At 39.0% G+C, this 14,322-nt stretch overlaps 1 protein-coding gene across 9 annotated transcripts in view; it reads right to left on the bottom strand.

Moving 5' to 3' along the window:
- The window catches only part of ABLIM2 (actin binding LIM protein family member 2), a 130,889-nt gene that overhangs the window by 49,810 nt on the left and 66,757 nt on the right, over window positions 1-14,322 (bottom strand). For 8 of the 9 annotated variants that reach the window (XM_071447454.1, XM_071447457.1, XM_071447459.1 and 5 more), the window contains exon 7: window positions 864-951. In XM_071447454.1, coding sequence (XP_071303555.1) covers window positions 864-951 — 88 coding nt within the window. Of the gene's footprint in view, window positions 1-863; window positions 952-9,633; window positions 9,954-14,322 lie in introns of those variants that run through there. The other variant, XM_071447462.1, reaches the window with a different exon arrangement.

The raw sequence follows: 14,322 nt of genomic DNA, 5'->3' as shown, positions 1-14,322 counted from the left end.
CCAGAAAATACAGTAAAACAGATCCAAATTAAGAGAACCTGAGCATACCTTGCTATTATTTGAACTAATAATCAGAACAAAACCTAACAAATATCCACCCTTACAACAAATGGAACTTAAAAAGAAGATTGACTTGCAAACAATTTTCAGAAGGTTTGAAATCTAGAAACAAATTTGTAGTTTGATGTACTTTTTTAAAGCATTGATTAATTATGGGGTTTTAGCACAGCTAAGATCCTTTTCAAATGGAAGAACTGCAGCATTTTCTGGCTCCTGAGGGGAAATTCATGAGCACAGACAAGTATCACTATGCCCTTTAATGAGCTTGTTGTTGCAAACCAAAGTGACAATAGAATTGTCATTTAAAATAAAGTACTAAACCATCATTAGATCTTACTGAGACCACTGCTGTGTTCTAAATAAAGTCTAACTTTTCCAGCTTAAGGAAAAATTTCCAAGTACACTTTTAGAAAACCATGGACAATTGAGAAGTTGTAAACACAGATCTGGGCAGGCATGTGATTTTAGGATAATACACCAGCCATGCAGTTCCTACATCCTACTGAGTTTCTCTTTTCTGTTTTCCTTTGAAAAGACAATGCCAGTCAAAGACATATACAAAAGCCTTTATTTTCTCTGGTGTTTTCCCCTGTATTTAACTGTGTAAGCGGTTTTCTTTGATCAGTTTAGTAGAGCTAGAAGTTGCTACATATGAAGGATTTCAGCTCATGTGTTAAATGACTTTTTTTCCCATTGCATACTTTATTGCACAAGTCCTTCTGTAACACTGAATTTTTCCTGTGCAAGCCTATGGTGTGGGCAAGAGAGCCAAGTGTAACTGTTTTATTCTTTGTTTGGTTTACCTTGAAGATACATTTCTTCTCCTTCTGCAAACATCTGATTGCACCTGACACATCGTGCGCAGGTTGGGTGATAATGCTTCTCTCCTGCCTGTTCAAAAAGAAGGTACAGATGATTAATATTGAGCAATTTAGCAGTTTTTCTTTCATTCTCTTGAATATGAATAATTTAATTAGTTAATGACAATTAGTTCAACAGTCTCCTACAACCACAATGCTGCTTTGTCATTCTAGACAATTCATGCTTTAAAATGTAATTATGGTCTTGCCTACACAAAGCAAAAAAAGTTCATGTGCAAAAGTTAACTCAAGATTAAGCTAAGCCTGATTTTTGTAGAAATTCTCCTGAAGTTAAAAAAATGCAAATTTTAGTCCATGTAGGATGTCTCATAATCTGCTTACCCGAAAAACATTGCAAGTGCTACTAGGGTTAGGGATGCCTTTAAGAAACTACTATCAACTATTGCCCCACTGCCTTCAGCATGTCAACAGGCTCTCATAGCACTGCAAATCCCCTTCTATCAATGTAGAAAATTAGCCCTGTTACTATGAAGGTGACTTTTCTAACTCTTTCTTATTCACCAAATTTCAAAGCTTTCAGAGGCATTTACATTAAAGAATGTAATCTGTGGGAGGGGGCTATTTTGCCATTCACAGTACCAATCACAGGAATGCAGTAATTCTAGATTAAAGAATCTCTGGTATCATTGCATCAATGTTAACTTGATTCACTCCTGAAAACCTGCTGCAGCATTTCAGATTGGCAACAAAGAGCAACACATCACATCAGAATTGCCATTTTGAAAACAGCTCTGCTCCAGCTCACTCTTTTTATGTTACCATTTGTGCAGATTTCAGAATGATTTTTGCAATTTTAGACATGGAAGATGGTCACTAATATTTGTGATAACACCTTTAAAGTACCAGACCACAAAGTATCAGCATTGTGTTTAAACTTCTGATTTAAAATTGCTTGCCCTAGTGCACAGGGCAAGGTATTAAAGCACAGAAGAGTATTTGATTATCACCAGACAAACTTATGTTTGGTGTATCAAATTGAAAAGAAATACAATTTCCCTTGGAAATGCACAAACATTGCTAATGGAACACATAACTTCAATAACCCAACTGATTTAGCACATATGATACAATCCCCAGGCTGACATTCTCTAATGGAATTAAATTACTTCTATGGTAAAATAAACTGCCAGGACAAATTCTCAAATAACCTGGATGCATCACAAAACTAAGTCTATTTCCCTAAATTTAACAGTACAAACAAATATATAATTTTATTTCACTTAGTGAACTCACTTGCATAGTCAGTAATATCAACTAGTATAGAATGGCACAGAAAGACCTCTTTGATGACATAGACACAACTGTAACAGAAAAATTGGGGGAGGAAAGTACAGTGATTCTTTTGCTGATGATCACATCAGGAGAACTCCAATGGATTTTGCATAAGTATCTCTGAATTAAAATGGCACAAACTCAAAAATTTTCATATAAGTCTAAGTGCTGACAGTGACTTTTGTTGCCCCTTTTAATTTTTTTGGTCCTTCTTCTAATCAAAGCACAGAAGACAAGACATAGCAGATACTTCAACACTTGGAAGTATTTAAAAAAGACCACCCTATATTTCTAAATGAGAGGTGCTAGCTGACCCTGAGGCTGGGCAGCTGATGCAGGAATTAACTAACACTATTTATTGATATGTGTATGCAGTTACCCTGATTAGATATCATAAATTATATTCAAACCTAGGACCTGAGTCTGAATCATAGAGTCCCTTGGGTAAACACCAAGGAGGCTTTTACCAGTGCCCCTTTCTCCTGTCCCTTCAATTTCAGGGGCTTGCTCTCACAGATGAACAATTGATTCCAGCAGAACCCAGCTATTTTATAAGCTTAGAGCAGCAAATATTATATGGTTTTGGTTTATTTGTAATAAAGGCTTCATCATTTTTTTCTCTTCTTGCTTATATTAATGTGAGGTAGTTCAATGCAGCAAACAAATTTCTAACCATATGGTTACTTCTTCCTTGCACAGTTTGAAAGCTTAGTTTGACAGATTGTTGTCTCAGTGTTTAATAAAACACCAACACACTCAGAGCACAAAAGAAGCAACATTCATCTCTGAGAGATCTCTTACAGTTCAAGTGATAGTTTCTAAAAAACCTCCTCAATATCCTACATTTGCTTCAAGACTGCACCAGGTCTTTGTGCCCAGGAATCCAGATGTGAAGATAGTATTATTGTGAAGATTAATTTTCAGCTGAGATTACCTCAAACCTGAATAGCAAAGTGTGTCCTTAGTAATAATACAGTACATATACTAACAATTTATTTTTTCTTCAACTGACCTTGAACCAGCTTCCCACAATCACCAAATTGCCCTCTTTAAATGGAGTCAAAACAATCCTCAGCACCCTGAGACAAAGCATTATGAGTTACTTCTTTCCCTTTAGGTATAAGAGACCCCTTTGAATGTGAAGTCTCCTCTGCAGGAAGGAAAAGCCTTCTGGGCTGATCAACATGAGGAATGATGTTGATCTGGGCTGATGAACACAGACCTCCTGCAGTCCTTGCCCTGAGCATGGGGACCATTTCAGTGCTGCAACCTGTCCTACATTGACAGACAAACTCATCTTCACTTAAAGCAAGACCAGAGAGCTCTGCAACAAAGTACAAACAACCACCTTTTCTCATAACTTGAGGGCTTGAACTAAGTAAAAGGAGAATAAAGCTGATGTGGCAAATGTGAATCGCATTGTTCAAAGCACAATTTGGAGACAGTAAGGGGTGTTACTCAAAAATCTTCAGAACAGTATGATCACCAGGCCTGGAAAACATGCAGCTCTAGCAAAACTAGAGCAGTTCATACCAAAAGGAATAGCTTTAACTAGTTAAGTTTGAGTTTTAAATTAGCTGTCATCACCCAGGAAAAGTATATTACATTACTGCAGACAGCTCAGCAAAAAGCTCTGCTCATTTTCTGGCTATGGCTGCCATAAGTGATGAAGTGGCAGAATATATAAAAGATGATATGCACAATAACTGTAACTCTACCACAATGGCATTGCTTGTCTGATGTCTCATGCTGTTTCTAGAAGTGTGATTGATATAATTTTTTACAGCAGCTGATGAGCGACAATTGCTTATGGATTGACACATGAGAAACTGAGCAGCCTAAAGCTCAGAGTGAGCTGAGTCCTGGAAGGAAGACTCAAGATTTCTGATGTCTGATTCATCACTGAAGTCTAAGTACATCCTCATTACATTATTCAATGAAGTAATTAGGAAAGGGAAGATAGAAAGTACAGAAAATGGTTTAATATACTAGATAAACTTACAACTATCTGATTCTTTTCCTAAGAATTAAAAGCTATCAGCAAACTTCTTCCTGTAAAAATGAAAAATAATAACAATAAAAAAAAATCAATCTTGTTACCAAAATGCATAAGGGTAATTGACATCTTTTATTGCAGGGAGTAAAGAGTTTGTGGAAGTGACAAAAGGTTAAATTGCTGCAATGTTTCAATCATATCAAAGCATATTTTCCATTTTGAGTGTATAATACAATATAGTTGCTATAATAGTTCCTCATTACCACTAAGTGTTGTCTATTGAAGCAGTTCCAAATCCTGCCAACTTCATATTCTAAAATCCCCAAGTCAAGTCCTAACTGTACCCTACCCTGAACAGAAATAATGAAAAACAGCCTACAAAACACTGAGCTGAGGGGTATGCCAAGGCATGGTCCAGCTGCCTGACTCACAAACAAAGCCCTCAGAAGACTGGTATAAAGCATTCTTAGTTAAAAGCCTTTCACATGGAACAAATTTGTTGGAGAGTTGTGTCATCACCAGACAACCACCTGTCCAAGCAAAGGGAAACAGCATAAAGCACAAAACCACTGACAGCCAATAAGCCTTCCCATCTGGCAGCTTCTCAATCTGAAATGAAGCTTTAAACATCTTATAGAAGACATAAGACTTGATTTGTGTTGCTTTTTAAAGTGGAGAGAAGCTACTGTTTGTATGGGATGGGAAGGGTAAAAATACTTAGGCAATGTAGGGATGGGTAAAAGTGTAAAACTTGGATTACACAATCAATTATTCTCTTTTGTATATTTTGTCTCCATTTCCTGACTAATGTCCATTCATATGGACATTTCCATTTTTTCATTAAAGAACACTGATATTCCTTCAGGCAAACTTCATAGCACAGGCAACAGAAATAGAATTCAGTTTAAAGACAGGAAGTTTGCAAGCAATCAAAGAATGACAGAGTCATTCATCTAATCCAACCTCCTGCTCAAAGCATGGTTGATACTCAATTCAGACCAGGAATTTTTTCAGTTGAATACCGAAAACCTTCAAGGATGGACACTGCACAACCTCTGAGAATATTTCTCCAACAGACAGGAGTTATTCTTTGTTATTAATACTGATTTTTTTTCCCTTTTTATGCAGTCAGAACCTCTGTGCTTTAAATTTATGACTTTAAATTTAGTTGTCTCCTGCCCTCCCACCATGTGCCTCAGTAAGGTGCTTGTCTCCACATATTCAAGGGCCTCCTCATAGCTATGGGAACATCACAGTTAGGTCCCACTAAAATCATCACTTTCCTAGGCTGAAAAAGTTCAGCTCCCTGAGCATCTCCTCAGGATATGTGTTCCAAGCCCTCAACTATCATGGTTGTCCCTCCACCAAAATCACATTGCTAGTTCTTGCCCTCTGTGGAAGACTCCCTTAAAATCTGCTGTCTCTGTTCTGCTCCCATTATCTATCATTTCATACTTGCTTCATTATCTATCATTTTAAACTCAACATTGAGGAGCATGTACTTTCACTAGGAATTTTTTTTCAGAGTATATAAAAAAAAGGTGGAAAAGTGGAAAATCACTGAACTCCTTTAATGGAAATTTAATTCATCCTGTTTATACTTCTTCATTCATTCCCCAAATGATGTTTTTACTAAGATATTAGGCCATTATGTGAATGAATTGTACTTTTTCTTAGGTGCCAGAAATGTACACAAAACTGGTAATGAAGCACAGGTATAAAAAGGAACTCCACATATTTATCTTTATGAAATTTAATAAATTTTATGAATGAGATACAGCATTTTGTTGTTTAATAGCCTAATCAGTCACTGCATTGATTTATAAAGGCAAATTCGCAATTTCTCTCAGTAAATGCAATTCCCTGACTTTGGCTGAGATAAGGTTTTAATTCCTGCTCCCAGAAGAATGTGAGATATCTAATAACTCTCTGACCCAACAGCACAGAACTGGCTTAGAACATTTTTCTATCAAGTCAATTAAGCAAAGCAAATCAGAGGTTGTTCTTGCTTATTCCCACAGGTTAATATAACCCTCCTGCTTCTGGCCAGCACTTCAACCCACACTGCACAGTGTGCATTTAAATCCAAAAGGCAGTGTAACATCTAGGGCTCAGATGTTTGTCCTGTCTTTCTCTCAGGAGTACCACAAAGAGGTGCACAGCCCTGCACCATCAAGTGCTATCCATGGATGCACACACTGGTAACTCTGCCACTGCACCCACCTTGTGGCATATTACAAAGACTATACTGGCTTCCATAAACTGAATTCTAAGGGTATATTCAAATTAGAGTGATGCTATTCAGAAAATACCCTCTGTGCTTGGAATATAACACTCTGCTCAGTTAACAGCTTTAAGTGGAATCACATAAAACCTCCACTCACACTTCTAGCAAAGCCAGAGTTTTGCATATGAACAGAAGGACTCAAAGAATTACTCAGTAATAGTTGTACACAGTAATGATGAAGTTAGTAAACAGCTGTCATATCATCTACTGGGTTTGAAGGGACAGGCAGCATTGTAAAGGCAGAGGTATTTGGCAAAATGTCTATTATTTATGTCATACAACAGTGTTGAGCAGAAAAAAAGTGTGAGAGCCAGAAATTAAAGACAGAATTCTGTGGAGAAAAACTCTCTCTAATTCTCTTAGTCACAGTGGACCTGACTCACCACTGACTCACTTCAACAGTCTGCCAGGGCAAATGAACCATTTTCATCAGGATTTACACCACTGTAAATGCAGTGTAATGTTCAATATCAATCATTCTCCTCATCTTCTCCATACTAGATTCATTTTTCATCCTACTAGATGCCAAGAAACAGTCACATGAAATGTTCACTACACACACCTGCAGCATTACCTACAGCTTTAGCAATCTCACATGCACAGTTGTTTCATGTTGTCTTGGTTCTGGCTCATCCTGCTGTGCTTTGCAGAGCCTTGAGAATTCCCTCCCACATTTGAGTCATTTTAATTGCTTCCCACACACTCCTTATTCTTCCAGGTATAAGGTGTAAATCAAATCAACAAGAACATTTATCTCAGAATGATAACAACTTACTATAAAACCCGACTTGCAGAAGAAGAAGTTTCTAATGGTTGTGGGAGAAAATAAAATAAAAGTAATTAAAAAACCATAAAGGGGATAATTGAGAAAAAAATAAATAATAGAAGGAAAACTAGCACTATTACAACTGTAATCTCATTCTGTGAGCTCTCCAAACAAGTTCTGGCCCAGGAGCAAATTCAGCCCTGCCAAAATCAGATAAAATCTGGAAGAGGACAAGAGTGCACTTTTTTCTACAGAATTTGGTAAATGTTCTTGTAAATCAAAATGGCCTGTCATACCTAAACCCACTGATTTTGCACTCAGATGTTTCTGTTATGGAGTGAGTGATCTCCCTCTTTTGTCTTTTTCTTCTCAGCTTTGCAATTTTTCTTGCCACCCACTGAGACTGGAAGAGGCTTCTGTTTTCCATCTGTTCAACAAATCTCCTTTTCCACTTTCCTTTCCCACTCCTTAAAACCCACCTAGGGGCCAAGACAAGCTGCAGCTGGCTCTCACTTGTGCCAACTCTTGATAGGAGAGAGGGAGTGAAGAAGGAGAAAGATGACTTGCAGACATATTCCCCTTAATTTTCAACTTTGCAGCTGTGTATTTAGCACACCCATTTCAGATGGGAAGAATGAAGCTCAACCAACACTGAACAGCCCTGGAGAAACAACCCAAGCAATCAGAGAAAGCCAGCACAGCTCTTTTCAAGCTGAACGTGGTGATCTGGGCTGTAAACATCTAAGAACAGAACCTGTCTCTCATCCTGTGCCTGAGTAAGGACTGCTGTTCTGGATCACTGGATTTACCTGGGAGTGGAAATGCTGCTGTCACATGCAGAACTGACATTAATAATCTTTCCTGAAAGTAGGAAGCTTCTACTTTCAGACCCAATCTACATATTTCCAGTTCAATGTACCATTCAAAAGTTCTTACTTTGGCATGGGGGGAAAGAAATTTGAAAAAGCACAAAAAGTGCTGAAGGTTAATAGGATGAAAAAATCTTAAAGCTACAAGAAATGAGTCACAGGCTGCTCTCCTGCTATTAGCTGACATGTTGAACTGTTTTCACATGGGCCAGAGCATCCTGGAGATACTTTATCAACAAAGGCAATTGTCACTGAGTGCAGTCACTGCTGCACCACTGCCATGGTTACAGGACAGAGCTGGAGGCAGGGCTTGTGCTGCTGACAGGGCAAGGGAGCTCTGGGGCTTTGCAGAGCTGTGCAACAGCAGCATTCCCCTGATGTGGGTCAGAGGACCACCAGGAATGAAAGAATACATGAAATAAGTGGATGAGGGACTGAAAATACCCATGAGGTGCAACATTCCACACTGTAAGAACACCCAAATGGCAAAAGGCACTGGATGTTAATGCATCACCACACATGGCTTAGGGAGGCAGGGTAGCTGCACACTGGGGTCTGAGGCTCAGCAGGATCAGGGTGACTGCTGCAATCACCCCTTTGATCCTTCAGTCAGTCAATCCAGATAATCTGAGACAGTTAACTGGGACTACATTTTTGTGTGAGGAAAGGCAATGGGCACCACGAGTCTGCCAGGCTCAAAAATCAAACTGCACTAAAACTAACACATACAAACCCACACAAGCACAAATGCACAGCAGCACTGCTGAGGACTTTCCCCACACATGTGGGAGGAATTCGCAACAGAAAAGCAAATAAGCAGCTGAGAAAAGAAATAAAAAAATCCTCACAAAACCTGGAACAGTCATTCTTTCTTCTCTATCAATCAGTTTCCCTCAAATCCTAACTTTTCTGTAATTCAGACATAGTTTGCAGAACCCTTTCCTTTGGTAAAACTGTAAGTCTTAAGCTATCATCAAATGGCACTCAGTGCTCTTCAAAAAAACCTAACAAATTATTTACAGGGTGAAAGCTATGCAAAGAGTTTGGTTTAATGTATAGTTTTCTCCTGACACATTAACAATTTGTGAGTTTGTAGCAGTTCAGACAATAAAGACAGGCATAGATCTGTATTTCTGGAGAGAAGAGGTGGCTAAAAAGGGAAAGGCTGGAAGTGGGAGAAAGATGAGTTAAATTCATCTAGACCAATATAACTGTGCTACAGAGAAAGCTAAAAGATAAGGACAAAAAGCATTTGCATCGCTATTTATCTGCTGGCTGATAGTATTTTTAATAATGCCTGTTTTAAAGAAGAAAGTCTAGGTCAACTGTCAACACTTACCCAGCCAAATTCAGATAAATGCACTGATGATTAACCTGCCTTTGCAAGCCAGCAGTCCCAGATAAATGCAAGTGGCACCAAACCAGAGACCATTCCCAAGCTGCAGAATGCCTTGCATCTCAGCAAACATTATGCACTGAAAGGGCTAGTTAACATTTCCTACCTTGGATGGTCTCCTTTTGCAAAAGCTAATGCTGATTTATTTAGATTTGTCTTTCCCACAGTGTTCTTTCTTCTCTGTTGAAGGAGAGAAGCGCAGAGAGCAGTTTCTAACGAAGGCAGCACTGACACTTGGATGCTTCTGCTGCTCTGACAGCGCTCCCAAGGCTGCCCATGCACAGGGAACCCTTCACTCCCACAGACAGAGCTGCCTTTATTGCATGTTTCACTATTAATGCCTATGTAATAAGCTTTTCAAGCACCTTTCACACATCAGTAGGTCCTGTTGTTAATGAAACAGCAGGGCAACAGACATTGCAGAATGAACCATTCTTCCACACTGCAGGCAGAAATTTGTACTCCCTGCTCTAAAGAATTAGTATCGTCTCTCTGATATCCTGACACTCTTGCAAAGGGAAAGGCAATCGATTTACAAAGTAGATATGGCTGCAAACAAAATCAGCTCAACCCCAGGGCAAGGCAAAAAACAAACTACAGAAAAGAAGATTCTTGTTTTAATTAGTAAATTAAAACTGTGACTTTGTCATAAATGACATCTAATCGAAATACAAATTATTGACATTTCTAGTCTCATTCCTGCCTAGTGCCCACTGCATTTGTTCCCTTATTTCAAAATAACATATGGTTGTGATTAATAGATTTTAAGAACATACATTGATTATGTTTTTCTGGACATTTACACATATATGTAAACAAGTAAAATGGTAACTCTTTCTTCCCCCACATAAACTGAGTGCCATGCTGCCGTGTTAGGATGTCAGATACTAAACAGAAAGATGGCTCTAACTGCTGTGATTTTCAACAGCACTTGTAAGCCACATTTACACCAGTCATGTAGCTGTGAATCATGGGACAGTTGTAGATAAAATTGAGAGCTGAAAATATCCCTGAAGGGTATTTTGGGCACTGATGGGACACAGTTGCCTGTCCAAGCAAATGTGACCCCCTCACAGCCCATACTGTGTCTGTCATTAAAACATCCTCAGAAGGTTATCTCTGGATAAGGAGGCTTCCTCTAACAATAGAGGAAAGCACCAGCTGAAAAAGCAGATAAAGAGAACCCCTCCCCACAAAGTAACGTCTCAATATCTCGCTATGGGCTGTCAGTGTTAAAGAACTCACAGAAGAAATTCACACCAGTGGGGGACACACCAGGAAATCACTTTCTCTAGAAATGGTGGAAGGGGTTACTATCACTGCACAAGGCAGTGCTGAGGCATTGTCTGGAGTACAATGTTCATCCATGCTGAGAGAAGGTGGCTCCAGTCAGGAACCCACAGCATCACTAGAAAAGCCTGGAGCTGACTTTAGCAGCAGAGAACTGGGTTCACTCAGTTTTGTAAAATAGAAGTTGAGAGGAACTAAGACTACTCTCTATAAGTTCTCATATTTCATCAGTTGGAGGGGAAAACAAAAAAAGCTAAAAATCAATCATATCCAAAGCATTTTTAACTCTCCTTATGCAGACCACTTTAAAATAGAAAGATGCTGGAACTGAGATGATGTTTCAAGTATCAGATGTTAAGGAAACCCAGAAATGCCTCCCAGGAGAGGACAAGGGGGAGTCATTGGCTGTCACACAGCTTTGTCATGAACCTCAACAGCTTTCCAAACCTTTTACACAACCTGCTATGTGGGAAGGACCGAGAGACAGACTACACATCTCTGCCTCCCCCAGCAAAATGCAGCTAAAAGACTCATTAAAATGAGGAAAGAAATGGAAAATGTTTTCTTGAATGAAAGGAGTTTAAAGCAGGCTCTGTATTATCATAAGACATACAGTAATTTTTTTTTTAAAAAGACAATTAAGATTTTTTAGGGTATGCTCATTGCCACAAGTTGAAATTTTAACTAATAAATTACTGCTTGTAATAGAAAAAAGGAGAAAAATATTTTTAGTTCTAAGTGCAGAGAAATGGATTGCAACATGACAAAAGGGAAATGGCTGGTCATAAAAATCAATGGCTTGTTATTTTAAGATGTGTGCTATTGCATGATGCTAACTATTGCAGGATTGGCAGCAGAGATACAGCATGAGCACTGAAGTAAACCCTTTCTCTCCCTAGAGGTTTTCAGTCACAGTGCATTTTAAGTCAAACTACAAAAGTAAACTCCAGCAACTTCCTGCTCCTCATTTAAATTGGAAGGTTTATCAATATATATGGTCAGGGATAAAATAACACAACTTCTAGGAGAGGATTGATTTGTATTTAAGAGTGTTCTGTATGCATCACAAACAAAGCAAATCTTGCCCATAAATGCACTGGTGGGTAGGGTTAAAACAAAAAATAACAGAACAGCAAAATCATTGCTGTTAAAAGTAATAAAATTTATCATCTCCATAAATGAACTGCTCAGCCCCTTTTATAGCTTTTCCAGTACAAGTTCCCTGGAAGAGTGGGTGCAAGCCAAGGTGGAGTGGAGGGGAAGAAAGGAACAAGAATGGAATTATAAACAAAGTTATCCTGTGTCTAAGCCCATTTACTACACTGAATGAATCTGGCCCTCAGAAAATGGGCTGAGAGAAGAATTTAGGTAACTAAATCATCATTGTATTTGGCTGAGGACCTACAAAAACAGCCATATTTTATAACTTATCAGTAACTCACACTGGTTGACACTCCCTTCCTTTCTGCTGAATAAACACCTAAAATGAACAAGTGTTGCAAAGGGAGACAATATTATAAAATCTAGTCATAGAATAACATTGGAAGCAGCTGTCCTCCTGACATTATCACAGAAATCAGAGATGGAAAAAATCCTATTAGGTCATATAGTCCCTCCCTTTGTCATTGCAGGACCGTTCCCTAACATGGATTTTCCAGTGCCTTGTCCAATCTTGTTACAAGACTTTCAAAGTGATGGTTTCCAGCAGCTCCCTTGGGAGAGCACTCCCCTGCCTAATAAGTATTGCTGTCAAGATTTCCCCCCAATTTAAGAGCAATTTGCCCTATTATTTCTGTGTTTCTCCAGATAATATTCAAGATGGCAAAAGAAAATACTGATGTTTTGAAAAATGTCTCAATATTCCAGACAACTCCACTAAAATAATGCATCCTCCAACAAAGAACAGGCATTGCTACCTTCTATTTTCTCTGTCCTCCTGACCAGGAGATACACAAACATCTCAATTAGCCTGCTAGGGACAAACAGACATTGAGTTTGACACCAAGACCAGAGAGAGAGAGAAGAGATCAGCCCAGTTCCAAGCCTTTAGAACAAGCCCATCTGCTGCACACAAACAACAAATGCCTTAAACACATTAGCTATGGACATGCTTTCTGAGTCCTTTCAAAGCTGTTTGCTCAGACTGTGACTTTTTGTTTGCCTTCCTGCTGAAAGGAGGTGTGTGCATTGCCTCCTCAGCCAGCTGCTCTCCATGACCCACACTGAAACTCAATGGCTGTTTAAGTGATCCCTTCCAGAGCTCCAAAGAGTCATGGAAACCCAGGCTGATCACCATGGGAGAGGGCTCACAGTGTGAGTCACTCCCTGAGAACAGGCAGTGGCAATGTACAGAAAGCTCTTGAGATGTGTCATGGCAAAACAGAGGGGATGGGAGCAGATATCTTGGGAGATGTCACGAGGAACAGGACCTACTGTGACAGCAGAATGCTCGGACATGCGACATGCACCCATGTTCAAGCTTCATTAGCTTTGTCACACACCAACCAAGAAATTGTTTTGTACAGTTCTATAGAAAAAAAATTTAGAGATCATAGAATTTCCATGTTGTTCCAACAAGTGTCCAGACATTAAAATGTCATTGTAACCATTCAAATCCATTTCCTGCTCCATTCTAACCTCAACCTATGTTTCCTGTTTCACAATGATACTATCTGTGCTTTTACAGATGCTGAAAGTCCTTTCTCCTCATCTACTTTTTTTTAAAGGTTCTGGAATCTTGCATCAGTATTTTTTTCCACAGTTAAATGCCACAGACCAATGAATGTAGCTCCCAGCCTGAACCAGTACCAAAGCAAGATGAGGATCAGTGGTACAGAGCTGTCCTTAGAGCAACACTGAGGAGTGGAGACGAGAGGGACACACACTGACCAAAATCATCCTATTTAATCTGTCATGGTAGAACTCCTACAATAGCTTTCAAAAATTATCTTTTCCCAAGTTTGTTGCTGGCCCATCTACCATAAAAACAAGGAACCGTCTTCCTATTCAGTACACTCTCACCAAGCAGTCAGAAGAATCAGCTACAGTCACATGTGCTCCCAGGTCCCACAAATCACACTTGGTAATGTTACTTTGCAGATCTTTAAGGCTTTTTTTTTTCTTTTTATTACCCATAGAGACAGTAAGGACCCAGTTCTTAATCATACCACACCACATGCTATTGTTTAACCATACTGCAGGTAAAATATTACCACATAAAAAGAGGATTCTTGCACATATTTCAAGTACCAGGATAGAAAAACAAAATATTGTGAAGCCAAGAGTCAGTACAGAAACTGGAGCTTCTGTTCTTCTCCTGTCTCAGCATTAATCACTCCTTGTAAACTGCTCTAGTAAGTGCACTCCAAATTTACCACAGCTTTAACTCTACTCTCTGCATTCACCTCTTCTAATTACCTTCACTTTCAAATCTCACCCCCTTTTACTCCCTTTCATTCAATGTCAATGCTTGACACCTCTGAAAATATATAACAGCTTCCATGGT

The sequence above is a fragment of the Agelaius tricolor genome, unplaced genomic scaffold (assembly GCF_023055355.1).
Source record: "Agelaius tricolor isolate 1412-34295 unplaced genomic scaffold, bAgeTri1.0.p SCAF_24, whole genome shotgun sequence".
Classification (NCBI taxonomy): domain Eukaryota; kingdom Metazoa; phylum Chordata; class Aves; order Passeriformes; family Icteridae; genus Agelaius; species Agelaius tricolor.
Note: the sequence above shows the minus strand (reverse complement) of the source record. Positions and strands in the feature narration are given on the sequence as shown.